This window comes from Fusarium verticillioides, chromosome 1 (genome assembly GCF_000149555.1).
Source record: "Fusarium verticillioides 7600 chromosome 1, whole genome shotgun sequence".
In the NCBI taxonomy this organism is placed as follows: domain Eukaryota; kingdom Fungi; phylum Ascomycota; class Sordariomycetes; order Hypocreales; family Nectriaceae; genus Fusarium; species Fusarium verticillioides.
The window spans coordinates 4,412,317-4,439,860 of NC_031675.1; the positions used below are offsets into that span (position 1 = coordinate 4,412,317).

At 48.2% G+C, this 27,544-nt stretch overlaps 10 protein-coding genes across 14 annotated transcripts; 3 read left to right on the forward strand and 7 right to left on the reverse strand.

Moving 5' to 3' along the window:
* Positions 1-53: 53 nt before the first annotated feature.
* Positions 54-1,598, reverse strand: FVEG_00617 (hypothetical protein). Its single transcript, XM_018887188.1, has 3 exons — positions 1,036-1,598; positions 864-978; positions 54-809 (listed from the first exon to the last, which is right to left on the reverse strand). Exons 1-3 carry the CDS (start codon positions 1,148-1,150, stop codon positions 440-442), a joined length of 600 nt encoding a protein of 199 aa, XP_018742908.1. The 5' UTR covers positions 1,151-1,598; the 3' UTR covers positions 54-439.
* A 478-nt stretch (positions 1,599-2,076) lies between these two features.
* FVEG_00616 (hypothetical protein) lies at positions 2,077-2,986 on the reverse strand (the record flags this gene model as incomplete). Its single annotated transcript, XM_018887187.1, has 3 exons — positions 2,077-2,347; positions 2,474-2,803; positions 2,856-2,986. 3 exons carry the CDS (start codon positions 2,984-2,986, stop codon positions 2,077-2,079), a joined length of 732 nt encoding a protein of 243 aa, XP_018742907.1.
* A 174-nt stretch (positions 2,987-3,160) lies between these two features.
* On the forward strand, positions 3,161-3,975 carry FVEG_14702 (hypothetical protein; the record flags this gene model as incomplete). 2 transcript variants are annotated; one of them, XM_018903668.1, is made up of 3 exons in its annotated part: positions 3,161-3,376; positions 3,444-3,584; positions 3,636-3,975. In XM_018903668.1, the coding sequence occupies 3 exons, from the start codon at positions 3,185-3,187 to the stop codon at positions 3,708-3,710; spliced, it is 408 nt and encodes a 135-aa protein (XP_018742906.1). In that variant the 3' UTR covers positions 3,711-3,975. The 2 variants fall into 2 exon arrangements, with proteins under 2 accessions (XP_018742906.1, XP_018742905.1); XM_018903667.1 differs by having other exon boundaries at positions 3,185-3,376; positions 3,444-3,975.
* FVEG_00615 (hypothetical protein) lies at positions 3,949-4,299 on the reverse strand (the record flags this gene model as incomplete). Its single annotated transcript, XM_018887186.1, has 2 exons — positions 3,949-4,038; positions 4,090-4,299. 2 exons carry the CDS (start codon positions 4,297-4,299, stop codon positions 3,949-3,951), a joined length of 300 nt encoding a protein of 99 aa, XP_018742904.1.
* A 162-nt stretch (positions 4,300-4,461) lies between these two features.
* Positions 4,462-7,489, reverse strand: FVEG_00614 (hypothetical protein). The gene is made up of 2 exons (XM_018887185.1): positions 6,266-7,489; positions 4,462-6,217 (listed from the first exon to the last, which is right to left on the reverse strand). Exons 1-2 carry the CDS (start codon positions 7,290-7,292, stop codon positions 4,827-4,829), a joined length of 2,418 nt encoding a protein of 805 aa, XP_018742903.1. The 5' UTR covers positions 7,293-7,489; the 3' UTR covers positions 4,462-4,826.
* A 2,096-nt stretch (positions 7,490-9,585) lies between these two features.
* On the reverse strand, positions 9,586-15,494 carry FVEG_14700 (hypothetical protein). Its single transcript, XM_018903662.1, has one exon. The coding sequence runs from the start codon at positions 14,321-14,323 to the stop codon at positions 13,898-13,900; it is 426 nt and encodes a 141-aa protein (XP_018742898.1). The 5' UTR covers positions 14,324-15,494; the 3' UTR covers positions 9,586-13,897.
* On the forward strand, positions 10,415-12,842 carry FVEG_14701 (hypothetical protein). Of its 4 annotated transcripts, XM_018903666.1 has the most exons (3): positions 10,415-10,974; positions 11,041-11,735; positions 11,792-12,842. In XM_018903666.1, exon 2 carries the CDS (start codon positions 11,253-11,255, stop codon positions 11,655-11,657), a length of 405 nt encoding a protein of 134 aa, XP_018742902.1. In that variant the 5' UTR covers positions 10,415-10,974; positions 11,041-11,252; the 3' UTR covers positions 11,658-11,735; positions 11,792-12,842. The 4 variants fall into 4 exon arrangements, with proteins under 4 accessions (XP_018742902.1, XP_018742899.1, XP_018742900.1 ...); XM_018903663.1 differs by having other exon boundaries at positions 10,415-11,735; XM_018903664.1 differs by having other exon boundaries at positions 11,041-12,842.
* A 738-nt stretch (positions 15,495-16,232) lies between the features above and the next one.
* On the forward strand, positions 16,233-19,006 carry FVEG_00613 (hypothetical protein). The gene is made up of 3 exons (XM_018887184.1): positions 16,233-17,004; positions 17,138-17,327; positions 17,411-19,006. The coding sequence occupies exons 1-3, from the start codon at positions 16,715-16,717 to the stop codon at positions 18,623-18,625; spliced, it is 1,695 nt and encodes a 564-aa protein (XP_018742897.1). The 5' UTR covers positions 16,233-16,714; the 3' UTR covers positions 18,626-19,006.
* Positions 19,007-20,864: 1,858 nt separating this feature from the next.
* On the reverse strand, positions 20,865-23,046 carry FVEG_00612 (succinate-semialdehyde dehydrogenase (NADP+)). The gene is made up of 4 exons (XM_018887183.1): positions 22,744-23,046; positions 22,603-22,693; positions 22,182-22,551; positions 20,865-22,135 (listed from the first exon to the last, which is right to left on the reverse strand). Exons 1-4 carry the CDS (start codon positions 22,849-22,851, stop codon positions 21,121-21,123), a joined length of 1,584 nt encoding a protein of 527 aa, XP_018742896.1. The 5' UTR covers positions 22,852-23,046; the 3' UTR covers positions 20,865-21,120.
* Positions 23,047-23,246: 200 nt separating this feature from the next.
* On the reverse strand, positions 23,247-24,866 carry FVEG_00611 (hypothetical protein). The gene is made up of 3 exons (XM_018887182.1): positions 24,085-24,866; positions 23,740-24,036; positions 23,247-23,688 (listed from the first exon to the last, which is right to left on the reverse strand). Exons 1-3 carry the CDS (start codon positions 24,399-24,401, stop codon positions 23,439-23,441), a joined length of 864 nt encoding a protein of 287 aa, XP_018742895.1. The 5' UTR covers positions 24,402-24,866; the 3' UTR covers positions 23,247-23,438.
* Positions 24,867-27,544: the final 2,678 nt, after the last annotated feature.

The window sequence follows — 27,544 nt, forward strand, 5'->3', positions numbered from 1 at the left end:
GGGAAGGTCAAGTGGATTTCTAATGATACTTTGCAAGGGTCTCTCGAGCTGAAGCCTGAAGTTTTTTTTTAGTTTCTTTTTAAAGTTCCAGTAATTTTGTCTGCTGATTCTACATTTCGCATTCCGTCGCCGAACTAGGCAATTCAAAAGAGAATGGGAGAATGCATGACGCTTTCATATGTAACTGAAAGTTGACTAGTAGTAGATGATTTCCTTGAAGCAAATAATACATCGAAATCAATATAAATATAGATAAGAAATGACCGTCTTCGTCACTGGGTATATAGGTATAATCCGTTGGCGCGTACCCGTTCGCGCTCGAAACCAATTCACATGCCAGACATTTCTCTGATTTCCCCCTTCACATGCATTTTTTTCCTTTTCTGGTGTCATATCGGTGTGAGGCTCCATCTTGCTGTACAATCCCTGGTCGAATGGCCTAATACTGGGGCTGCTGAGGGTTGTAAGTCTGCTGAGGTGGAGGGTAGGATCCCTGAGGCTGGGGAGACTGGTAACCGTGCTGAGGAAGTTGATAATCGGGCTGAGAGGCCTGCTGCTGAGGGTTGGGCTTCTGATCATGATATTGCTGCTGCTGCTGCTGAGCAGCAGGAGATGCTGGCATGTGCATACCCTCCTTCTGAGCTTGGTAGCCCTGCGTGATAGGTCCCTGGGAGAGACGAGACTTGACTTCGTTGTCCTGCTGGATAAGAGCACAGCAGAGGCACCAGTAACTGACGCAGCAATCGTTCATACCACTGCCCTTGATGCCGAATCGCTCCCGGATCTCACCACGCTTCATCATGGAGTAACTAGGAGTTGCGTATTAGTTGATGGTTTGAACAGGTCTTCGGGAATCGTCTTACATCCAACCACAGCCAGTCACGCAGTTGATGGCGCAGAATATAAGAGCATCGCTGTTGCAGGTATCGGCAGTCTGCATAGTAGGATCTCTCATACGATCGGCGGTTTTACCCAAGACTATGGCGAGTTCATTAGTCTTCCAATTGCAATCAATTTGTCCCAGAGATCACATACGGATGCAGGGGCAGAAAGTGCCGAGCAGGCAAGAGTCGCAGGGCGAGCAATTGCAGAGGTTGTTCTGCCATTCCTGGTTCTGGACATTAGGTCCTTGAGAATACTGCTGGGCCATTCTGAATGATGCGTGAGTCGATTGACCAAGTAATTGAAATTATGATTGAACGGAATTTGAGCCAAGAAGAATAAGTTCTGGTTGAAGGAAGGAGGGAGAAGATTAACGGCCAAGAGGGAGGAACGGCGTCTTATGAGAGAAACTCCTGTGGACAATCAACAGTCTCGGCACGGTACTCGCCTTTCGTTTCAGACTGGCGTATCACAAGCAAGCCCTCTCCTCCCAGAGCTTCAGCTCTAAGCCTCCACGTTAGCTAGGTCATCCTTCATTTCAACGACAGGACAGGCAACAGGGGAGCCTAGTAGCCTAGCTAGAAGGCGTCTGACGCCTCGAGCTCAGAAACATGATGGAAAGTCATCCCTTGGTTGCATGCAGCTACCACATTGGCACCGACGCCATGTCTCACAAGCTGGCTGTGCAACTAGTACAACTCTGCACAAAAACAGCAAGCAGACAGCAGAACACTTTCCAAGTACAGTGCCTAGGGGAGGAAATAAAACACAGAACCTCGATCCTAAATGACAAAAAAGACTTAGGCAATATAGTATAAGCTTAGGGTAACTTTTGATGAGTTTATTTTGGTACCCCATATCAAGGTTCGCTGTTTTCTTGCCCCCCGAGGAGTGCTTGAAGGTGGAGCTGCGAGCTGTTTCCTAAAAAAGGTAGTTCAGCCACGCCTTCTGACTAGCGTCCTAGGGCTGACATCCATGGTTGGTGAGTGGTAGTGAAGTGGCTCCCCAGGCTCCCCCCACAACTTGATCCTTGCACCAACACCCACCATCATTTCGTTCCAACCACACCCATCCCATTTGGACTTTTTGGAGTCTGACAGAGATTATTCCATCATTCAGAATGTTTGCAACCACAACGAGATAAATTTGAAAGTTTGAAAGCCCATGTTTGCTTGTATCTATGTATCGCCTTTCTCATCGAAGTCCAGGCTCGTACGCCCGCGACGCCTCGACTCTCTTGGAGGTTGTTTGTCGACTGAGTATCACATAATCGGGTATCACCACCTTTTCTCCTCGTAGCTTTCGCGCCCTTGGCGAGTAATCATCTTTTGAGAATCCTAGCTTCTCGTAGAACTTGAGGGCAGATTTGTTGCTGACAAAACACGTGAGCATGGCCTTTTCAACTGAAGGTATGTTCTCCGCGACGTCCGTGAAGTAGCCCATAAGCTTCTTGCCGAGACCTGTCCTTTATTGGATGTCAGCTAGTTCATCAACGGCCATCCGTGTTCTATTTGTGGTACAATGCTGCATGACAGACAAATTCCCGTTGAAATATGGATGGTCTCATGAATAGTCATCTTGGCTGACTCACCCTTGGAGCTCTGGCTTCAGATGAATCTCATAGCAGTAAACGACCGGCTCATGGTTCTCGAATGTCGGCATGAAAGATGTAAACCCTTTTATGTGGTCCTCACTGTCTTTCACAAGGATGTAACGAAGATCTGGGGATCTCATCTCCTTTTTCTTAGTAGCCGGGTGCCAACCGAGAGATGAGGTGCGATAATCTTGGCCGCTTGTTTCTTCTACCAAGTTATAACATGCCTCCAGATCTTCATCGCTCATGCAAGTAGGACGTGTGAGGCTCATGGTATAGGTTGCTTCGTCTTGTGGGTGTTTCCATTCTGACCAACCCTTGCTACTACTAGATACCACACTTGTTATAACTTTTGTCTATTGGTTAAACGTAAACTAACCTTGGCTTCACATATTGTGTCAGAAACTCATCGTCTTCGACCTTATTGGCCGTCTCAATGGGGTTTTCGGGTCGTTGTCGTCTTCTTCCAATCAATCTCCTAGGTTCTTTTGTGCCATTCGTTTCTGTCATGATTTTAATGTAGGTTGCGATGCCGAAGAATGTGGAAGAATCTACGATGAAGATCTTGAAATGGTAACAATCCAAGGTCAATGGCGAGGTGATAATAGACCACTCTGTCAAACATGGTCACACCTCCACTAACAATATGAAGTGCTGGATGAACCGGAAGTACCAGACCCTCTAGATAGCCGAGGTTTGTCCGATACGATGAGAAAGCACCGTTTGAAGCTTTTCATCATCAATATCTTAACTTCAAGAAATGACAATATTCACTATTTCTCATTTAACGAGGTAGAAGTTGGCAGAATGGGCCTCAGCATTCGTTTGCTGACATTCAGCCGTGGCTATGCCACCCGATCAGGCGGTTCTCGTATCAAGCCAACATTAAGTCTCGACCAGGTACGATCTACACTCTCGGGCCGGATACAAGTTTCATGATGTCAAAGACTGATGAAATCGTATATAGTTCATCCAAAGAGGCCGAGTCTTGGCTTTCTACCGCACTATCCTCCGCGGGACCAAAAAGATCGCCGATCCTACAACAAGAGCCGAGTCTCGAAAATACGCCCGTGACGAATTTGAACGGCGTCGCAACGTCGCAGACGCTGTATGTTCCCTCATTCGCTTCTCAACCAATTCACTAACTGTTCTCTCCAAGTCACACGTTCGGTATCTCCTTTCAATTGGAAAGACGGAGTGGGAAGGCATGGAGAGGTATATCGATGGCATGTAGCGCAGCAGTTGTGAATATAGTGGTAGTTGTACATGACGAACGATTCCAGCCCCAGCGCTGTCGTCATTTTCTCAAATTCCATAGAATGTTTATTCAAGGCTTCTCGCTGAAAGAATCGCCCTCAGTAGTTCGTTCGTTCTATCACGCATAATGTTTCCCATTGCCCCGTCCAGCAATGTCCGAATCGCAGTTGATTCACACATATCGTACATATCCTCCCGTATCCCGCCATTCGTATTTAACCTTGTCGTTGCTTGTGTCGAGGATTCGCCTTGCAGATGATATACAAGTAGCCGTTATGTCGCTTGCCGGCTTTCCGTCGAACGACCTATCGAGTATCAGTTCTACCCGGATATAGTCCCTGGCTGACCTCTCTTACCTTACAGTGTTCGCATCGCTTCTTTACCGAACTGTGGACCTTCATGCCGCGAGTCTGTTGCATCAAACCGTTTCCGAGTGCTCGAGAGATGGGCGTCGTTGAGGGGCTGGCAAAGAGCGACCAGTTGGCGCGAGCCGCAAAAACGCCCATGGCATTGCTTGGGGTCAATAATCTCGCCGATAGCGAGAAGGCGCGAAGGAATGAAGCCATCGTGGTTGATTCTGAGGCGGACGACCCTGGTCGGAGAGAAGTTCTATCCTTGAGCAGTTGAGGTTTGCCTTCAAGTGCTGAATCGTCGAATCACGTGTGGACAAAGTCATCCCGGAATCCACTTTTCCTATCTCGACCTTCAACTTTCATGAACATGATATCCTGCAAAAAGATCTATGTCTTTACGTTGTTATAATACATTCTGTCCACGATGATCAGAGTCTTCCCGATATTTCACGGCAGCTTATTCTTGTTCTGGTGAACTTGATTAAGGCTACGGATCAGAAAATAGCTACATCAGCACCAACCATCCCAAGCTGTGTTCATTCTCCCATCAGAGCCAGTTCCCATTTTCTTTCAAAAGCTCTCGTTCTATCCTCCGTGTAGCTATCATCAAGTACTTGGGTGTTTTAAGCAAAACCGCATCCTGGGTTCTGCAAAGTGTCATGTACCAACAAATCAGAAGCAACCAAACGTTCCATGAGTTCCTAAGTTCTAGGGTTGACCTAGGTGGGGTTTTCCAAGCATCACCAAAATCCCGCGGCATCCTGCTTCGGTCGTCGACCTTCTGCAATCTCGGCCCTCACCTTAAGTTCTTGAGCCGCCTTCGTGGCTGAGTCGAATGTGTGGCTTTTCTTTGGATCTCTGAAGCCTCCAACGAGAGGCCGCCATCCCTGGCCTTGACAGAAATGACCCCCGACACCCTGATTTTCATCCAGCTCAGCAAGTTCGGAGTCAGTGTAATTCATGATGATCGAGAGGGCCCGGCATGCATCAACATTAAGAGCATGGTTTTTAGCATCCTCCTTATGGGTGTCCTTCTGTAGGAGCATGTCTTGAAGAGTAGGCAGGCCCTGGAGACAGTCGTTATTCTTCTTGTGCTCGCAGATAAGTTGCTCCTGTAACGGCGGCCGGTCAAAATCACCATTTGGAAGAAGCACCATCACAGGGAGATCGTTTGTGGTCTTCCGGGTGTGCAAAGAAAGGAGTTCTTGGCCATCGTCATGAACTGGAGCATCAACGTTGAAGCCTTTGGGGTCCCAGTCCTTGTCTAAGAAGGGTCCCATCAGATTAATGTCATGATGCTTTTGATGATCGCTCTGATGGTCAAGCAAACCCTGGAGCGTACACCCAGCGCAGTCTTGAGGGTCTTGTCGGTTTCGGACCCACTGGGGGCAGAAGAAGATGTCCAACATCTTGTACCCACACGAACGGCAAAAGAGTGAAGTGAGCTTTTCGGTATCGTCGTAGGACGGGTCGAGGGTGTTGCGATATGGCGACTCTAGGCCGGTGCGTACGGCCAGAATCATGTCGTACTTCGCTCTTCTCATGGCGGTGTGGTCTTCGGATCCAGTCTCTTTGAGATCAAGATAGCGGTACAAACCGTCTAGGAATTGAAAAATAATACCAGGTAGCATGGGAATATCCGAGAGGTACTTCATGAAGGCTGCGTCTTTATCCATCAGAAGACGGATGCTCATCTTGCGAGCCTTTAGGACAGTTTTCAGAATAATACCGAAAACGCCTCGCTGAACCACCTCGAGGTTCATATAGGTCCAAGTGATCCCGTATCCATGTGTTTCCCTTGCGGCAGGCTCCATACCACGTTGCTTCTCTGCTCTGGTGAGTTTTTCTGCAGCGGGTACCTTGAAGGGCATGCCGGCTTGGTACAGAGGGTAAAAGTCCAAGGCTTCTACCAGCGGCAAGCTCTGACTGCTGCGCTTCAAGTTGACCTCATGGATAAGGTCCAGAAGGCAAATGATATCACCAAAGTGAATAAGGGGGCATTGATAAATGCCAAGGGTGGTAATATGAGGGCAAGCACGCAGGATGCATGCCAACAGTCGTCGGTCGAGAAGCGGGGTTTTCTGAAAGTGAAGAACACGAATATTTGTCCTTCTGTTGAAGATGCTTGTGACTATGATTTGTGAGTGAAAACACAGGTGTAGAAGGCAATGGAACTTACGGAGGCCGAACATATTCTTCAGTGCGACTGGCTTTGACATGCGATAGTCGAGATACTCGGGTTGGTCGACATAGTCTCGCATCATGTCCTCGAGGTTACTAATGTCTGGGATGGACCTGGCCATGTTGATCACAACCTGCGGTGGCTTTGTGCCTCTGTTGAGACAGCGCAAGACTTCCGGACTCAGCCCCTCGGCTTGCGTCAGTTTTTCGTCGGGATGCCAAGCAGGTCGCTCTGTAGGACCACATTTAGAGTAAATCCAGTTGATCAGGTCCATGATTTCCTTCCGAATACGTTCTTCGTGTGTTCGTGATTCCTGGTGGGCAGGCGACTTGATGAAAGCTCCCTGAGAAATCTTTGGGAAAAGACACAAAAAAACGTGACCAGATGGTTCGCTATGGAACTTGTTGGTAGTGAAATCCCAGATAGCCATACCCTTGGAAAGGGCGTCCCATTCTTGGGGGCGAGCAAGAGCAAGCTTTTCAAGATGCTTGATGCCAAGCGAAGCAAGTTGCTGTGCAATCAGGAGGCCTTGCGGGTGTGTTCCGTCGAAGACTTCCTTGGTGAGTTCAGAGGCCTCATGCTGGCTCTCAAAGGAGGAGTCGGTTGACTTGATAAGCAGATTCATGTCGGAGGTATATCGACCTTGGAAGCCTTGTTCTTTTCCCATGCCGACATAATCACTAAAATGAGGCTTATAAAGGCTCTTCTTGCGTTTCTCCTCGTAAGAGGCTTCAACCTCTTCCTTAGTCATGCTAGTGACCAACGGATGGTAGCCTTGTGACTCAAGACGCTCTCGAGACTCCTTGGGGCCATAGCGTCGTCGGTTCTCAGGCTTACAGATAGGAGTCACCTTCATGAGAGGTTGGTGAGCATAGTGATGGTTACTGGTTGTAGTGGCCTGAGTCCATCCAGCGTTTGTGCTCCATTCTGAGGTTGTCATAATCGTCGAGTTGACAGGGATGTTACCAGGAACGTTTTGTTTGTTCTTGTTCCGATATCTCGCCTTTGGTTTGCGTCCAGCCATAGTTTGAGGCTTTGCTGTACAAAGAACGGCGAGGTTGTCAAGAAATCTGAGTGAAAGGATGTCCAAGAGAATTCCAAGATGCGGTGCCGGTGTTTGGCCTAGGGGAGAAGAGATAAGGGAAGAGTGAGGATGAAAAGAGGAAGTGAGAAGGAGGAGCAAGAAGGGAAGAGGGAAAAGAGAGAGAGAGAGAGAGAGAGAGAGAGAGAGAGAGAGAGAGAGAGAGATGATGATGATGGTAGAAGAGAAGATTATACCCCACTCCGAGTGCATAAGAAGGCTATGATTCACTGCCAACTAATCACCCAAGGTAAGGTAGCTAATATGAGATTTGTGAAAGTTGTTTGCAGCGCGAGTGGAGGTGCAGAAAGAGAAAGGCTGTGGAGTGTGGCTCAGACACGTTACCACAAAACGAACCCCTGGCACGGGAGCAAGAGTACAAACGGCCAAGTGCACTCGCACTGTTGGCCAATTGTCAGGCTTTTGTAGACGATTTAGCTCAATAGAGTACAATAGAGAGTTGTAGACAATGGAAATAATTTTAGCGGATCTCAGAGTCTAAACGAGACATCAGACGAAACAAGGGGCGTGATGTAACTCAGCCACTGTAGGCATTCTATCATATATGCATCTACAAAAGTCGTACTCTCGGCTTCTCTGGCGTCACAATGTGCGTGTGATGCTGTTTTGTAGTGCTAGCGCTGTAGAACCATCGTCCGTGATCCAATACATCCCCTAAATCTCAGGGTATGGCTTAGGGGGCTCGGCAGGTAGCAAGCATTAAGGTTCTTTCAGCACCGTCTCTAGCTCCATATACCCTCTGAATAAATCTCTAAACGCTGATGTTAAGTTTTCATTTCTTCAGGCCCCAAAAATGCACGAACATGTAAAGGACCTTGAAGCACTGGGTGATGGTTCATGTGCTATTCACCCCATCTTGTGAACATGGTGACCTGCATCGACGGACTGTCCACTGTACACCCCACTGGTTCAAATGTTCTGCAACAAACAGCAGAAATAATCATCTCGTAATGCACCGCAGCATTATTCATCCTGTCAACTTGTGTCTTTCCCATCAAACGTGGAAAAGGGGTTAGCCCCAGACTCGAATTCTCGGTCGACATGCAACCGCAAAACCCCTTATAGAATACAAACATCGAATCTCTACAAGGAAACGATCCCAAGAACATATTTTAGGTCTTTATTTCCTTCACGAATAGTACTTGACTTCAGAAATGCACTATAAGTCCTGAGTCGGGGTTAGAAAGCTAAGAACAGGCACATGGGGTCTTCAAACATCGGTTGGTAGTTGAGAGATTCCCTTTTCTCAATTGACTCCTGTCATAGGACTACCATGATAAAACTATTTCTAATTTTATCCAGAGTCTCTAAGTTATTCGAGCAGTAATCGTGTCGCCCGCCGCCGTTACGAAACCTCGATCCCAACCACGATTACACATACGATACTACGATCCATCTTTTAATTCCCCCGTACGTCTATATCGCTTAGTCCAAAGCCTCGCTGTTCTACAACTTTTCTAGTTGTGGCAAATCTCCATGGTCAATAGAAGGAGACCTATCCGAGATACCCCTGGACCCTTGGGGAACTCCCAAGGACGAACCTGCCCAAGACATGGATCGTGCCATCTACCAAGCAACTCTATTACAACAGTACATGCTGCGATGTCCTGTCACATATATTTGAGAAGATTTTGAAATGTCGAAGTTAATTGATTGATTTATAGCTAAAGCTATGGCATCTGAACGAGATACATGAAGCCAGCATACTTCTAAAAAATCTTAATCAACTTTCAGCTTCTAGAGGACAATATATGTATATATAGCCTCAATAAAGATAAGTCTCCTAGTTAGATGATAACAGTACCTCAGTTGTAACCTTATTTGCAATTCCTCAAGTTATAACAAGCCTTCAATACAGAAGCCTATTCTCCCAGACGTGGCTACTGACGAAGTCACGCGTGGCATGAAAAGGCACAGTCAAAATTATATTAGGTTTCCTCGAAGAGGTTAGTCACAGTCATTATACTGCCCAGACATTCACGAAAGCTAACACTTGCAATACTGGCAAGCCTGAATACAGCCTTGGTATGTCAAAATGATAGATACCCTTGAAATGTTTATGAGACTTCTTCGAATCAATCACCTATCTCCGGTCGTCCGAGAGCCCTTGGCTTTAGACACTGAGCTTCCTATATCCCGAGATAAAGCTTTCGGTCAAGATTCCTCGGAAGACACGATGATAGACACACAGGAAACAAAACCTTTTTCAATAAATAACCAGTGTCCAGAGGCCTGCGTAACAGTACACTTTGGTCAAAACCTACACTAAACGAAGCATGTACCTATTGCACTGAGGACGTGTCGAATTGGGGATAGACACATGCTAGAACAGACATTATTCTGGTACATACGGAGCAACACTCATGGGGAGTCCTTCATCGAAGCAGATCGAAATGTTCAATCAAAGATCCATCAACACACGGCCGAACCAATACGGAGTCCTCTAAGAAGACTCCAGTCGACTCCAAAATCCCCAGTAGCATTTCAACAGCTCAACAGCCCGAAGAACTGGCCTCAAGACGCTATGGTGTTTTGTAAGTTGAGACAAACTTATATAGTGTCTGCATCATGGCTACCTAGGCCCAGGTCCGACCCCGACGCAATTCCGCTGTTCCTGTATCAATTATCTATACTATCATACGCAACACCTTCTACGCCCAGTGTTGACAACAAAGTACAATAAACTGTGGTGCTCAGCGGCGTTTTGTTTTTTTGCGCAGTATTGCACCCTTGCTTAATCTCACCACCGTTCAGCATACCCTACGAGGGTCATATTAAACAAGATATGGATAGACGGGTTGACATATCACGGGGCGTGCCATGTTGAAAGGGAGAAATAATACGAAGATCTCTCGTCTGATCCAAGATCAGAAAATCTAGCCGGCAAGAAAGAAAACTCGAGATGCAGATGTCCCCGCTAGGCATGGAATCTCTCATCGAATCAGGCATGGTAGGCCTAAATTCACAATAGCTCTCTGCCTTATCACCTACACACTCACATGCCGGGCACAGACCTTTGTGGTGCATGATAGCCTTGATAGGGCCAAGGACAAGCAATGAACGGGCTAACCTGGACCAAGTATTTTAGTCTACGCCCAAGATCAGGACAAGGGTCCAACACACCACCAACCAAGCAAAGACATGAGAAACAAGCCGTTCCGGGAGCTTTGGGTGCCATCAGAGAAGTGGTGGTGGGCATGAAAGCATGGCACATGGCCGTAGCTCAATCTGCAAGGGTGTGGGGCTTGCATCAACGTTTCGTTTCTTTTCTCGACGAGGATAAGCTCGAGTCCTCGAGATGAGTCGTCATTGTCCGACCGGGACAGCAAAAGGGTGACAGCCGGCATGGAATAGCACGCATCAACTTATGCTATCATGTACTTGATGTATGTATGTATGGCTGACTCGACCAATTCCAAGGCACGGCGGACCGGGCGGTTAAACAAGGTTGGCTGTGTATAAGATCATGACACGCATGCGCACGAGATCATGCAAACGGGAACTTCGGTTCCATCTGTCTTAGGCGTACTTGCATCGAGGTACATAAACTGGTGATAGCTACCATGGTAGAGATTGCAATGTCTTTGCCGGGACTAATTCGAAGGTATTTCTGCTTCCAAATTCTTATTCTTCTACAAGATGAAGCCTAATATAGAAAACTGCGGTTCAGACCTAAAGCATCCGTAGGATATATGCACCTTCTCTGAGATCGATACTATTATCAGGGATATACGAAGGATATCGGTGTTTCGGGGGTCGCCAATATGCGAGTGGAATGATCATGTCAAGATGAGGAGGAATTAACGCAAAGGACGCCAAATCATCTGACTGAAAACGGCAGCGCTGTTCAAGACATATACAGGACGGGCACCGTTGTGGCCAATGCATGGAACAGAAGCTTGTGAACAGCACATGATCGTTCGTAGCGGGAAACGACCGTTTGAGGTTGATCAGATCGACCTCCAAAACGTCAAAACGGGTTCTACAAGAGCCCACTCACATGAAATCACGAGTCGAATCACGAATCACGACAACCACAGAATAAAAATGTGGATTGCACAACAAAAAGGGCCGCTAGGATCAGTTAAATTGCACAGTTGCATAAAACCTCAAACAAGATCATCTCGTGGAACTGCTTTGCCAGCTTATTATTTGGCAAAATGCGAAAATGTGCGAGTAGTCGTTCTCAATCACGTACAAGTAAGACCGGTCAAGCGTTCTTTTGTTGATAACGGTACAGCCACGGAAAATTATTATCATTCATTCCTCATAGTGAATAAGTCATGATCCTCAAATAGGAGAGAGTCTAGCCACGCTGTAAATGACGGGGCCAGCGTAAATGGCCACTGATCAAGCGTGAAACGAGTAAGCTCAGTCGCAGTATAAAGAGGTGACAAAATTTTGAGCCGCGACATGAATAGAACAGGGTCCCTTCAACAGACTCAGGTCTACGGAGTACAGTGAAGAAGGGATCAGCTTCGCTCATCAGGGATGCCACCCCAAAACTCTCAACATCGAATGTCGGTGTGCCCTGGATAAAATTTTATCACAGTGGGCACTGGATCAAAACGAACTCTCTGCTTCGGGCTCTGTTCCGGGGTTCCAAGGCGCGATGCAACACTGCTTGCTATTGAAGAAATAAACCGTCTTGAACGTTGGCGATCGAGTTCAACAGAAATCATCCGTAACCTTTTACGTCCCAATACTTGCCAGACACAAAGAGGCTGCAGGGTTGGTCCCACAACCCGAAATCCTGCATGTGGAGAGCTGTGGTTGAATATGGGTGCTGATGGGCATGTGGACCTAGATTGCATTGTCAACCGGCCACGGACCATCATCATGTATGTATGTATGGTGATCATGGGTGTGCACCAGAAGTATCAAGGTATCCTGTCCTCGGTGTGAGGAAAAACAGCGGAATGGCTTACACCAAAAATCGCTGATCTCCCACCAAAGCCCGTCCGCTGTATTTCCTCACCCCCTAGCCTGTTAGCCTGCTCTTCTTCTTGTAAGGTTATTGGTGTGCGAATCTCCGAAACGAGGTGGTTGTAGATTAGAGCCAAGTCGACACGGTGAGAAGGATCATGGAAGATCATATCAGTTAAAATTATAACGCCTCGGGAGCCAGCTCAGACGAAAAGAAGGAGCCCCAAACGGAACCATAGTTTGAGGCCCTTAAAGCACGTGAACTTCAATTTGATGGCATTCTCATGGCTCCTGTCTAACAAAGCCACCGTCAGCCGGTTTAAGTTAGCAGACGTGGAATATGATTGGAACACATTCTTCTGGCACATCCAGAGATTTGGTTGTACCGCTCGTGCCGCTGCCCACGAATACTGTGCAAAGTTGTTATTGTCTCGGCCTTCATCCGCCTGGATAGATAGTATGTGTCTTGTCAACCGAGTGCCTAACTTTCAGTAGTAAAAGTAGTCTCGGAATGCTTGAGTCAAGGGAATGAAGGAATGAACATCCGTATCGTAGTCCAAATAGCTGATCCACTAGTATCAGAGGCTTCTGAGCGGTAATCGGCCCAAGCTGGCTTGGTGATCGCGGCTCTGGCTGATCTACTATCCCCAACTTGTCACAAATCTGTGCTGGAGTTGATTAAGGCGGTAGCTGAACTGGGAGTCACCTGAACGCATGGTGAGGTAGAGAGCGCGATCGTGTGAGCCACGGCTGGGGTCAATTAGTAGTCTGGTCTACCCTCGATTATGGAATCAAATCCTGAGTGGCTGATGAAAGGCCTGAGTGTGACATCGCGGAACCGTGACATTGTTGTGCCTCCACTGTGAATTGGTAGACAGCCTCTAATGTTCGTGTTGGACAATGGAAATGGCTGTGTGTGTGGAATGAGAGAGCGTGCAGGGTGATATGTACTAATACCTGGTAATCATATGTATAGCTCGACTTAATACACGTTGAACGTTTGGTGGGTGTACTCCGTATCCTTGGATTCAACCTCCGTTCTTGATCGCATTTGCTCAAATGTTGGTCAATCTCCAGGGTAGCATTCTCCTCTTTCATTCGTGATTCTTGAAAGTGAAAGAGCTTAACAGGCGAATAAGGGTCGTGGAGGCAAGGAGTTGCGGGTCTAGCGGTCAAAGTAAGGTACCGATACTATCTTGGGAATCAGAAAGTATGCGCTTGGTTCACAAGTCCAGCGAGGTACCTTTCGTGCATGGCAATGTATCTTTTATGGGGTCCAGTCCCTTGCCTCAGTCGACCGTATTGATTGATTCGCCAGAGTACCTTGAGTTAGGGCACAATGCGGGTACTGTTTAATACGACGTTCTAGCTAGCGCCCAGCCGCCGTAGGGCCATGCTTAGGCTTGAAACCAGGTCAGACCAGTCTCTCCTTGAACTTTTGGTCTTAGGTAAAGGTAGGTAACGTTAAAGAAATCGATGAGCAAGGAATCACCAGATCCCAGACCAACCTGCTGTGTATGTAGTGTAATGGTGTGCTCGGTAGAGTTTCCATGATGGCCGGCTCTCGTAGCCACGACATGTTGGAGGGTTGATACATAAGGTTACTGGATAGAAGCGGTTGTCAGAGGATGACGCTGGTGCGGGTAGCTGAAGCGTGACCTGATATGACATGACCTGACAGTTGGGTGCATCCCACGGCAGAACAGGGGATACGCTGTGGACTGGGAGAAAAGCAGCAACAGTGTTGGTGTCGTAAAATCAAACAAAACACAATCCTTGACCTGAGACGAGTTCAAATCCAAGCTATTGTCACAATATCCATTGCAGTAAACATGAGACAGTAGAGCCTCATGGTAGCTATGGGCCGCACCGTGGTTCATCTGAGTGCCAAAATGGTGCCAGGAGACACAACAGAGCCAAGAAGCCAATGACAGGGCCATGCAGTCCAGCAGACGACCTCTGCGCTGGGGAGAGCACTGACGACTGGCTGGAGACTGCCACTTGTCGAAACGCTCTGGTCCTGGCATAACAACATCATCTCGGGTTCTGCTATATTGATCCACCCAAGACCATGTCAATTGTGTTGATCTTGGCCGCCTGGGCACGGCGCACTCGTCGGCACTGGGCTCAAGCGAGAAATCCAGGACAAGGACTTAGTGGATAGTTCGGAAAGAAGCCTGTTCTGCTGTCAAGGGGCTTTTAACAAGGCCGGTGACATGAGGCGGCAGGACATTGGATGTTGATTGGATTCTGGTGGAAGATCCTAGAGCTGCGTATGTATGTAGAATATTTATTATTAAGAATAATATCCGTACACAGCCACCGGAACAATACAACGAGCTGCCGAGTCAAAGAAAGCCATACTAGTAGTTGTACGGAGTAAAGGGATGTGCACATGACTTTGGCCCCTTTGTGACCCTTGGGATGCACGAGGAGGCCAAGTGCTAGACCAAATTGCTCGGCAGAGTGGAGATGGGTGATACAGACAATTGAGGGAACAGGTGGGTTGGAGATCGATGGTGAGCACCGTCTGGAGACCCTGTTCATGCTATTGCTCAGAAACCGAGAAAATCGGTGGACAATGAATAGCGAAATTTGTCTTCCATTTCTCTAGGACCAAGACCCGCATGATTGAGTCAGAGCTGGAGACGGGTTGAGCAAGCCTTGACATGGTTTTCTATAGTGGTTGATGGACAGTCAACATATTCCATGGTTCGTTTGAATCGAGGGATGATTTCTATGCCCAAGATGGAGCGTATGGATGCACATGATACAGAATAGTGTTGAGACCTTGTGCAGGCATTTTTGTATACACCGGCAACGAATCAAGGTGTGATGATGATTTTTATTCTGTAGCTATCTCGAGGACAGTTGATATCACAATACAACACAGAACAGAGTACTTGGCATTGCTCGGAGGACGCCCTAAATTATCAGTCAAGTATCAGAAGCCGGTATGTAGAATGAGTAATAGCCTGGTAGGTATGAAATAAAGCTTATATCGAGAATATCAAAGAGATGATGAGCAACGGAAGTGGAATTATTCGATACGGCTGAAACGGAGGATACGGTGAGCGCCTTCCCTTGCTTCCTTCCATTTGCTCCATGTGCTGGAAGTTGGCAAGGAAAGTGCGATTTACTATTCCCTAGGTACATACTTTATTTAACCTGCCCGCCTGTGATGAACGTGCGCCCAGTTGATATGGAACCCAAGTCGTGAGGAACAAGTGTACCATCTGAGACTGAGAAGGTACGTGTCGAGTACTCCCTACGTGGGCCCTGACTATGCTACAGCAATTTTGTCCGCGGCTAGCGTCATTCGCTAGAGTCAATCCACTGGTAGCCGGCAGGTCGATGGGGCATTGGCAATATTAGTTCCACTTGTTTAATGCAGCACAGACCAGGGCATCACCCAGCAACAACAAGGAGAGAAAAATGAGATTGTTGAGAAGAAGCACAGAATTGGTTTAACGAGAGACAGGTAATTTTGAGGAGATATTAGTTGCTGGGGAACCAGATGAGTGATGTATCATGTTGTAGATTACATGAGCTGTGGTGGATGTACTGTAATTGTACGGAGTAAATTCTTATCAAACGGATAGATATGGAGTAAATGCGATCTCATGCTCAACTATCAGTGGGTGATGTGCCCTGTAATTTGAAGGTGTTTTGACGCGAAAGTAGCCAATGGATAGACTAGTAAGCGGATCGTTTACTGATGAGGTGCTGGTCCGCTGACATTAAGAGATTATGGTTCTTGATGAATAGAACAACCAGACTTGAAGAACCCGAATCAGATCTCGGACAGTACAGTCACTGTCACTGCAGATACGGTCCAGTGATTCCTCGTGCGGCACCAACACTGGATCTAAACTGTACGGTATGGCTAGCCACTGATCAACTGAAAAGTCGATTCAGGTGCTGATATGAGGTGCCAGCCCATCACTCACTCACACTTATGACTCCTCTCCTCCCTCTCTCCCCTTTAGGTTGCTTCCCTCTGTTGCAACTAACCCTGCCCTTGCCGGTCTTTAATCTCTTCACTCCCCTAATTCCCGCCCACTTTTGCTGCACACGCCCCGCCCGGACCCACATCCTTAGGTTTAGGCCTGTTCACTGTATGTGACCCTGGGTGTCTGAATGTACCGTACCCTTCCATCCTGGGCATCCATGGGATAGGATACCCTCTCTTCTGATCCCTTTTTCACAGCAAGACACCAACAAATAAGTACCCCAAGCCTCCCCGTCTTCTGCAAACCTCTCTTCCCTCCTTCTTTCCCCCCTACCTGCTCTTCAGCTCCATCTGAAATCCAACGCCTTTTTCTGGATTAACTTCCTTTTTTCTTTCCTTTTTTATACCAACGTCTTTGTTTGTTGTGATACCCAATCTCATTTGATACCCCCCAAAATCTTTCAAAATGGCCGAGGAACAGAAGAACGTCGAGGTCCCTCAGGAGACCAAGCCTGAGATCGCTGCCCCTGCCGCTGGCATCTCCGCCCCTGCTGTTGAGGCTCCCGTCGAGACAAAGCCTGTCGAAGAGACTCCCGCTGTCGCCGCCGAAACCGCTGCCGCGACAGAGGAGAAGCCCGCCGAGGAGACCAAGCCTGCCGAGGAGGTTGCTAAGGCTGAGGAGAAGAAGGAGGAGGAGGTTAAGCCCGTTGAGGAGGGCCACTTGAACCACAAGGCTCAAGGCCTGAGCTTTCCCAAGTAAGTAGAACAGCATGTGCCACTCCCAGCCTTTCGCCAAGTTTTCTACGTCTTGGGGCGAAGAGACCTTGCTCCTCTAAACGCTTCAGGATTAGAACTGTCAGGAACATGGCACTAACGTCACTCCGTTTAGAAACCTCATCCCCAGCAAAGAGTTCTTTTTCTTCGGCATCGAGGCTATCGAGCCCAAGGCTCTTTCCCACTACCTGAAGAGCGAGAAGTCCGCTGAGACTGCTCACTCCAATATTGCTTGGGCTTCCGAGACTGGCAAGGGTCTTCTCTTCGTTGGTGACAAGAAGAACCCCTCTAGCGTCATTAGCCTGGTAAGTTTGGGCCCACCGAACTCCGGTCTCGTGCAGCGTCAACTGCCGACATGTCACAGCAAGCTAACCGCCAATTCCCGTAGGCTGATGCTACTGAACCCGAGATCGATGGGTCTCATAAGTTCCACCTCACCTCCAAGGGTAACAAGCACACCTTCAAGGCTTCCAGCGCCGCTGAGCGCGACAACTGGGTTTCTCAACTGAAACTCAAGATCGCCGAGGCCAAGGAGCTTGCCACTACCGTCATTGAGTCTGAGACCTACAAGACCACTCTCGAGAGTTTCAAGCCTACTCCTGTCAAGAAGGAGGAGAAGGTCGTTGAGACCGCCAAGGAGGAGACTCCCGCCGAGGCTGCCGTTGCTGTACCTGCTACCGAGGAGGCTGCTCCCGTCAACGAGGAGACCCCCAAGGAGGAGGAGGTCAAGGACGAGCACAAGAAGGATGTCAAGTCCGAGGAGCCCAAGCGCCGATCTGCTAGCCGCAAGCGAACATCTTTCTTCGGCTTCGGCAAGAAAGAGGAGTCCAAGAAGGAGGCCGAGGCCAAGCCTGCCGATGAGGTCGCTGTCGAGACCCCTGCTGTTGAGGAGACCCCTAAGATCGATGAGCCCGTCAAGCCTGTCGAGGAGGTTGTTCCCGCTGCCGTTGAGGAGCCCGCTAAGTCCGCTGAGGAGACTGCCCCTGAGACCGCCCCTGCTGTTGCTGAGGACAAGCCTGCCGAAAGTCCCAAGGAGAAGCCCACCGCCACCAAGCGTAACAGCTTCTTCGGAAACGTCTTCTCGAAGAAGGAAAAGAAGACCCCTGAGCTCAAGCCTACTGAGCCTGAGGCTACCAAGGAGGCTGAGGCTGAGACCACTGCTCCTGTGATCCCCCCTGTTGAGGCCACCACTCCTCTCGCTGTTGACGTTTCCAACCCTGCTACCGTCCCTACCGAGACCACCGAGACTGCTGCCGCCACTTCTCCTGCCCCTGAGGCCAAGAAGGACCTTAAGGAGAAGCGCAAGTCTTCTCTGCCTTTCGCTTTCGGCAAGCGTGACAAATCTCCCGCCCCTGCTGAGGGAGAGAAGAAGGAGTCTCCTTTCTCGAAGCTCCGTAACACCATCCGTGGCAAGTCCCCCAAGCCTGCTGAGAAGCGCGCCGAGGAGAACAAGGAGGAGACCGTCCAGGAGGAGCCCACCGACGCCAAGGCCGAGGAGCTCAAGACCGATGAGGCTCCCAAGATTGAGGAGCCCGCTGAGCCCGAGGCTGAGGACAAGCCCAAAGATGCTGCTCCCGCTCCTGTTGTCACCGCCGCTGCCTAGATGGCTGCCCGGCTCTGAGCGTTGAGATTTACGACTGAATTCACAATGAAACAACCCCAACACTATACAACACGCGCATTGAGAGGGTTTGGGAATGGAAGGATGGAACTGCATTTCTTCACAAGATACCAAGATACCCTGTCGAGACTGCTTCACTGATACCAATTTCCATAGCTAAGTTACTGAATATGACGGAGGAGAGGAGGATGTTGAACAAAATGGATATCTGATGGATGTCCGAAAATCACCAAAAAAAAATGTTGAATGGACTCTTGACTTTGATGAGTCGAGTTGCCCGCGTCGTTGCTTCTTGTTTTTCTTGTCTGATACCCGGGATGGAGATAATTAATACCTAATAATACAACTGCTGCGTGTTGACTATTTTGTCTGCCTCTACTTCCTACCAATGAAGTGATTGTTTTGTCTTTACTACTCAAGCCTTGAAAGCTGTTACATTATTGTATTTTAGGTCTTGAGAAATAGACATGGTTGGCGATGGTCTTCATTCTTACCATGTGGCGTTATCTGTCTGTATCGATTGAGTTGTCTTCAACAAGCATTGGCATTACACTTGCTGTTCCTTATCCTTGGCTTTCCCCACCTTCTTGAGTATTTTCTCCCTGTCTTGAAGACTATGACGAACAAGAGGATCAAAATCCAAGAGTAACGAGTCTGCGAGGCTTATGCTAAACGTTCCTAAATTGTCCTAATATTACCTAAAGAGTTCTTTAAATCAAGGGCTTTAGTATTTGGCTAACATCAAGGCCAGAAATACCAAGGCCCTGGCAGGACATACAGTTGTGGCACTCCAACACTTCAAGCACTCAAGTCTTTAGAAAGGCCAGTACTCGGCCAGATTGGGCCAAATACGGCGGATTCATCTCAATCCCGCGGGACTTACGTCGTTGTACTTGGATGCTGTCAACTCCGGAACTGGTCCTTGCTTTGTGGCGGACGAGAATCGACTTGGTGTCTCACCGACTCGTAATGTTGGTGCGTTGTGGGCTGTCGGCGATACCGACACCTTGCCTGATTCTATGGATACGCGTGTGTTGAGGACGCAGATAACTGTGCATAACGAAGATGGCAAGGCCGAAACTATTCGCGTCGACGCCTTTTGGTCTTTCCTCCAGTGTTAATGGTATCGATCTCTCTCTACCCGCAAGCGGACACGACGAGAACCAGCTTGCTTCAGGCAAGGAATGGGGCAATACTCTCCAGGATGCAATCTTCAACATCTCTACCCCCCAGAACCCGCTTACTTTTGGTGAAGACTCGAGTGACACTCTCCGGGTATGAGCTTTGGGGTGAACGGCTACCAACTACCTACCTGGCCAGTAAAGAGCCCAGTTCGGTTGAGCGTATTCTCTTGATATCTAGCAGAGTCTACTAAGCCATTGCAAGCTATCCCAAGTCATATCAAATTATCCCTAAACTGCCTTAGGACCCATGCTACTTAGGTCTAACATTTTCAAGCTTCCAGTACCTAAGATATATAAGTTCTTCAGATAAAGGGACATCAGTAATCAGATAAAAGGCATCAAGAACCAGGCAGAATCATTTCCCGAAATCGGGCCAAAGCTGTCCTCAAGCACTTCGGAAAACTCAAACCTCAAATACCTGAGTTTGCTGCAGATAAGCTTTATATATATGTATCCAGTCTCTCAGGTCAGGGACCTGGGTCGACCACTCAACCAAGCCTGGTTAATATCGACCTTATGAGGTATGAACGCGCAACACAGCTCCAGTGTGGTATATGGGCGATCGTTTTGGATATCCGCTCGGAGAACGACTACGTTATTAAGATTGCAAAAGGCATGTCAAAGGTCTGGGAAGTCAAATTTCCCGAATCGAGCTATTTCCTCCACCTGACATGGCAGACGAAGTCATTGACGTCAAAGGATGGACTGTTTACTACGATGGGTTCAATGTGGATGTGGATAAGTAGGTGCGATTTGCGGCTGATATGCTGATTTCTGGTCCGCGCTAGAACTGTCATTGACTTACAATATGCTGGGCCATGTTGCGGGCGAAGAGGATTAGAACGAGGACAGATCAGAAGAGGGTAGTGGTGCATGGCTGACGGGAGTAGGCAAACGTAAAATGATCTTGGGTGCTTGATGGTTGCCACTGTTAACAGTCAGTTGCTGGCTTGAGCATTCCTTATTATGGTGAGAAGTCGTGAAAGTTGCACTATTCTGTAGCTCTTAATGGTCTAGATCACGATTTGGGTGCGTCCTTTGATCAAATATGTTGATAATGTTGCTTCAGAAGTATTTATAATAGTGTTCCCCTGAAAACCCACCAAAGTGTTGGCCGAAGGAGAAAGGCACCTATACAGCTTGTCTTCAATTTATATGAACTAAGTTGTAGAATAAACCACTCTGTGGCTAGTATCTGGTGTGTGTAGAAGTATCGTTCTAGCTGATGGTGACAGCTTCTTTCTTCATTACATATCAGACTAAATTCGCGCATTGTTTGCCATCCTCTTCAGTTTATGACTGAAGGGGCTTGCCCATGCCTCCATATGTGATCATCTTTATAACCTGATACTCTCCAATTCCATACAGGGAACCCTCACGACCGAACCCACTCTCCTTAACACCACCGAACGGCGCAGCAGCGTCAGAAATAATACCAGTGTTGACACCAACCATACCAACCTCAAGAGACTCGGCAATACGGTGCACACGCTCAATATCCCGTGAGAAGAAATAGCCTGCAAGACCGACTTCGGTGTTGTTGGCCATCTTGACAACTTCTTCCTCTGTCTCAAAGGGGAAAAGACCAGCGACGGGTCCAAAGGTCTCTTGCGAGGCCATGTCCATCTCAGGGGTCATGTCACGGATGACAGTGGGTGCATAGAAGTTGGATCCAAGGTCGTTGAGTCGCTTGCCTCCGATGGTGATCTTTCCACCCTTCTTCTCAGCATCCTTAACATGAGCCTCAACCTTCTCAATAGCTCGATCGTGGATCAGAGGTCCATGTGTAACGCCCTGGTCAAACCCATTGCCTACACTGAAAGACTTGACCTTTTCGGTAAACTTGGACACGAACTCATCGTAGATTCCGCGCTGGACATAAATCCGGTTGGCGCAGACACAGGTCTGTCCCGAAGATCGGAATTTGGACGCAATAGCTCCAACCACAGCAGCATCCACATCAGCGTCATCAAAGACGATGAAAGGGGCATTACCACCAAGCTCCATGGAGAGCTTCTTGAGAGTGCCGGAAGACTGCTTCATGAGAAGCTTGCCAACACCAGTGGACCCTGTGAAGGAGACCTTGCGTATAGTAGGGTCAGATGTGAGAAGCTCGCCGAGCTCGGGCGTGTTTTCGTGTGAGGTCACGACGTTAACGACACCCTTGGGGATGCCTGCGCGGTGAGCCAATTCGGCCAAGGCGAGTGAAGTAAATGGTGTTTCGGCGGGGGACTTTGCAACGACCGTGCAACCTGCTGCCAAGGCTGGTCCGATTTTTCGTGTGATCATGGCGGCAGGGAAGTTCCACCTCAAGAATGTCAGTTATGTGTCTTGCAGGAGTGAAACTAACTTACGGTGTAATGAGACCGCAGACTCCAACGGGCTCCTTGATAGTCCAAACACGGTTCCCAGGAACCGAGCTAGGAATTGTGTCACCGTATACTCGTGGTGCTTCCTCACTGAACCACTCGAGAAAGTTTGCAGCATACGTTGTCTCACCCTTGGCATCGGCGATGGGCTTTCCATTTTCCCAGGTAATAATCTTTGCGATATCCTCGGCGTTGGCGGCCATTTGATCATACCAAGCCCGCAGTAGCTTTGAGCGCTCACGGCCGGTCTTGGCGCGGAATGAAGGGAACGCATCTGCAGCAGCGCTAATGGCTAATTGAGTATCCTTGGAATTGAATTCGGGGCATGTTCCAATGAGTTTACCGGTGGAAGGATCTGGACTGTGAGTATATGGGATTGTTAAGGGAGAGAAAGGGTGAAGCTCACCATGGACTTCAAATGTCTTGCCGGAGCCGGCCTTGACCCATTCACCATTGACATAACAAACATCCTGCTTGAGAAGTGATGGGTCCTTGAGCTGAAGGATATTAGTTGTATGATCAGTCTCTTAGACTGTGAGAGGTGTACCTTTGGGGGAGCGACATTGGACGCTCTCCTTGTGATCATCAATGAGATGACTGGAGATTGTCGCAGAGCTGCTCGCGATGGAGCGGCCAATTGTTGAAGAATAGCCATGTTGATATCTCAACTCACTCTCAACAAAGTCAAATAGACAAATAAATTTAATCAGTTGAAGAGATAAAGGGTCAGGACTCTGGGGATTCGCTGTTGCCAGTGACGGATCGAGGTTGGTGATTACGGGGTGACGTCTTGTTAATCAAGCTTGTGTGGGGTTGACTAAAGCTCCCGGAGCCGGTATCTTTGACCACTATCGGCTCCGGCGGGACCGGCACAAGAGACATCGGCATGTTATTACCAATGGCCGATTAATTAACCTCAAATAGTTCAATAGTGACTCAGTCCCTGCAGTTACTTAACGTTGTTCAGCTTAGCGGCTTTGACACTGGCAATTCATGTAGAGTATCTCTGCATTTCACCAATCGACCGGGCCGTGTTTACGAAGTAGGCAATTCTACGCGAAGGATAACTCATGTAAATCTCAATGAATTATCAGATTCATATATGAACAACAGTTAATGGAAGTCGAGCCTTGTAGGGCTATGTATGCTCCCTAGTATACCATCCTTAACTCCAAACACCCAATGCTCATTAATGATAGTGGCTCCTTCAAGACGTATCCTAAATGTCATCCTAATATTTCTTCAGCCATAGTATCTGTTCTGCTGAGACCGAAGTGGGAGTTGGCGATCCAGAGTGTGAAAAGCCTGCGTTCGAGGAGTATACGGCATTGCTCGAATACTGGGAGTCTTCATGTTGTGCATCTCCCAAACACCTCCCTTTGGCTCCGACGTCGTAGATCCATCTTCGTCGTCGTCGTCGTCCGAAACATCGTTGATCTTATTTGGTAGCATGGCATAGATGCTGAATCCCAGATTACAAAGATAGATTGCCCTGGATCGGCGTTAGTAAAGTTGAGGCATATACATACTATACACCACTTACAGCATGTAAACACCAATGACAAGCGAGTATCGAGCAATCATGCAGCTCTTATACTTTCCATATGGCTTGGCAATATCGCACCCAATACGGTAGTACCAAGCTGCAGGAGCGGGATATCGTGAATCAGTGTAGTCAGGTCCAATGGTTCCATAGACGCAGACTGTGTAGAGAGCGACCATACTGACATTGATGAAAGTGGCGAAGATGGGGTACCAAACTCTCATAATGAAGGCAGTAAGCTTGCCGAGGAGGAAGAAGAGTGAAATGATCGAAATAGCGACATTGAAATTGGTGAAGCTGTCATGTTAGTAAGCACCTTAGGCACTGTCAGAGGTACACACTCACGTTCGTGTCCAGATGAGAGCAATCTTTGGTTGAGGCTGATAATTGGCATAAGCGTAGAGAACTCTGGCCGGGTTCGAGTTGAGGGGAGGATCGTGCTCCCAGCCAATCTGCCACATATCGGTACGGTAGAGATTTGGTTGAGAGATGCCAAAGATGACCAGAGCAGGGACAATTCCAATCAGCTCAAGAGGCATTAACCACCATGTTCCCTTTCTTGATACGCGAGGCCATTTCCGGAATAAGACGCGGTAATTCTTTGCCCTGGATGGCTTATCTGTGTGCTTTTGCTGAGAGCGTTTGAAGGTTGGGAACTTCATGTTGGCGATTAACCTGATCTGATCTGAGTTAATTGACTTGCTTGGTGAAGTTGGAGTTCAATGTTGCGCTGTGTTGGCTGCTGGTAGCAGCTATGAACTGTTCCACATGCGATATCGTACAGAGTCCTGGTTGAGACCGTCAAATTCGTCTTTGCTGACCGGCAGCCAATTCAATATAGATGTAAGAAGCATTCATGGGCGGCCAGGTCGGGGTGGGCAGCCGTTTAAGGGCCTTGGAGGTGGCCATCAGCTGAGAGGGGGGGCCCATGTTGGACAGCTGTGAGAGGCTCTCGAGGAGAGAAAAGCCGCTGTGATGCTGAGTGAAGGACCTGTAGCCAGCCTGTGAGCGGGCGCCTGGAGTGATACTCTGATGCCAATCACTGCATCTCTAGGATGAGTATCAACGGCGTGGGCCAATCAGATCAGGGAAGTGAGGTGCTATCACCACTCGTCTCCTCTGTTAAGCGCCCGGGTGGAAATCATGAGATGCCCGATAGTGATGGGGTAGCCCGATTGGTTAGGCTAGAGGCTGGAGATGCAACCTCATGTGGCTGGCTGGCCAATAAGAGAACAAGAAAACAGTTGAAGATGTGCTCTTGAGTTTGTGTCGCAGGGATTGGGAACCGCCAATTCTTTGCTGTCGAGTGCTTGCATATTCAATTCCTGTGATCTGCCGCAAGAACGGAAAGAACGGGTATTTTGTGTTGGTCCTTGGCCAGATTCGGCCAGGTTTAGCCGCCTGTTACCATCTGCCAGTCGAGTCTCTATGGAAATGGCCTCAGTTGTGGCATCTCCATATACCGGTTATCCGAGATCGAGGCTGTTCAACATTCAAAGGGTAACATTCTGAGTTTGTATACTACGAAATGTGTCATTTGTGAACATCATCGGTCAGCTGGCGGCTAACAATAGCAACAGTGATGACATTATGTAACGCACAGATTACTTTGCAGCAGAGTCACATCTTTTAACCGGATCATATCATGTCATGAACACCTCAAGTCTAAAAGCTTGAATCAAAGTGAGGGCATTCCCAACTCCTGATGGTAATAACCCAATCGGTAGTTTAAACTCTGGTCCAGGCTTTCAGGCTGACCATAACCATGCCCTAACTATCAACGACCTTTCACAAGAGCAAGAACATAAAGAGAAGACAGCATACTTAGTTGGGCCCTAACTTGATTGTTAGTGAGAAAAACAGAATCATCTGCTTCCGCGTATTATCGGCCACTACTGAGAAACTCCCTCAAGAATATTAACATGTTAACTAGTCCCCTTAACTGGTGTCGGCTATTAACACCAAGCCAGCCATAAAACCCGTCAAGAATGCACTTGAACCAGCCACAGCGCCCCTCAAGAGGAGACTCCGCCGTCACGGCAATAACGGGATGGCTGACACGGGAAGAAGCCGTCAGAAGTCATGGATTTTACTGAGCAGTATCCACACCGCCTCGCTTTTGGGAATTCCATGCGACGAATCATGAGCATGGGGGAAGCCGAGCTACCGGAGGATTATTCTTAAAACCAACTCCAACTCGGCCGAATAGACGATCCCATCCACAGCGGAGGAGAGAGAAAGACGCAAACCCAACGTTACTTTGACTATTGCCTTGCGAAAATTACGAGACCCCGAAACTCGGTCCGAGTATTCACGGTTCAAACAGCAGAGGATTAAAGATTGGGCGTTTTTTGGTGCCAAAACTCAAGGTCAACAAGGCAAGCCAAGACTAGGGGCAGACTTCGAGACCGTGTTCTCTGGAGACGGCCACTCTCACGAAAAGACAGGGGGAGCTGAAGACATGCGGGGCCCTTGGCCTTTGAGCTCAAGGCGTGGGTAAAACAGACCGTTCTAGATCTCGCCGATCGTCATGGGTATTTCTTGATGTGGGAGGGTGAGTTCCACGCATCCGTTCCACAGGCCCAAACCATTTTATCCATTCTCCGAACAGATCGGGATTTTTTCCTTTTCTTTTTTTTCCTTTGCTTTTCTGCCTTTTCCTTCTTAGCTCTGGTCTAGTCGATGACTCGTTCCGTTGATACTTACGGAGTATTTCCTTTAACATTACCCCTTTGTTCAGAACCTGCATGTGTTGACATGATATTGCGGCAATAAGAAATACATGCCTCGGTACTCCGTAGTTTCGTGTCAAACACATCTCCATCCTTGTCAGCCCAGCCCGGGTCAAGGACAAGTACACCAATTGCATGTAACTCGGGGTCTTTGCTTTGAGCGATGAGAGTGTGAAATTGAGCTTGTGACAAGTCAGTCATTAAAAGTGTGCCTGGTTGGAAGGGTTGAACTGCTAAATAGGCCCAGTATCCATGGAATGTCTGGTCAGTGATCAAATAATGGTGCCAAGACGTTGCACCGATGGTTCCGCCGCTGTTCATGTTTGATACAGGGATTTGGTCAATGTTGATAACTTGATTGTGCATGTCCTTGTCGAGGCTCTCGGCTCTCATCTCTCTCCCGTCTCTCAGTTCCGGTCCGATAAAATAAATCAGATGGCTCGATATACGATGATCGACAAGAGAGAAGGGAAAAAGCCTGATGACGGATCACTAAATTCATAGTGCTAGCAGAGATTTGACAAAGTCTAAAAGCTTGTTCGATTCCCCTGTCTTTCTCATGAGTGGTCAATACGGATCGAAACGGGACGGACTAGGTCCGGTGGTCTGGGTTCGTCTGTAGCGGCCAGAAAAGAAGCCGGCCGCATATGTATGTGGGGGGACTGCTTACTATATACGGCAGACGGCAGACGTGGTGAGGTTATCGGAGGAGGTGATGATATTGGTACTCGCTGGGAGTCACCATGCATCTGTTTATCATGACTGATTTTTCACTTCTCCCACAACAGGTAACTCCATTGGTGATCATGAGTTTTGTGTCCAGGTGGTCGACTCCCTTGTCAGCTTCAAGGACCCAGACCTCGAAAGCGGGTAGGTTATTTGTTGCCAAGATGATGAGATATCCACTTACAAGCTGCCTCACACCAATTCCCCGTCCTAATCTCCATGAACAAATATGACCCCGGTAACAAATCCCGGTTCGCTCTCTCTGGATGGCTTGCCTTGGCTCTCTACGTATGAGCTGTTACGCCTTATGCTGTGCTGTCCCGAACAATATTTCTGTTTTGTCATGG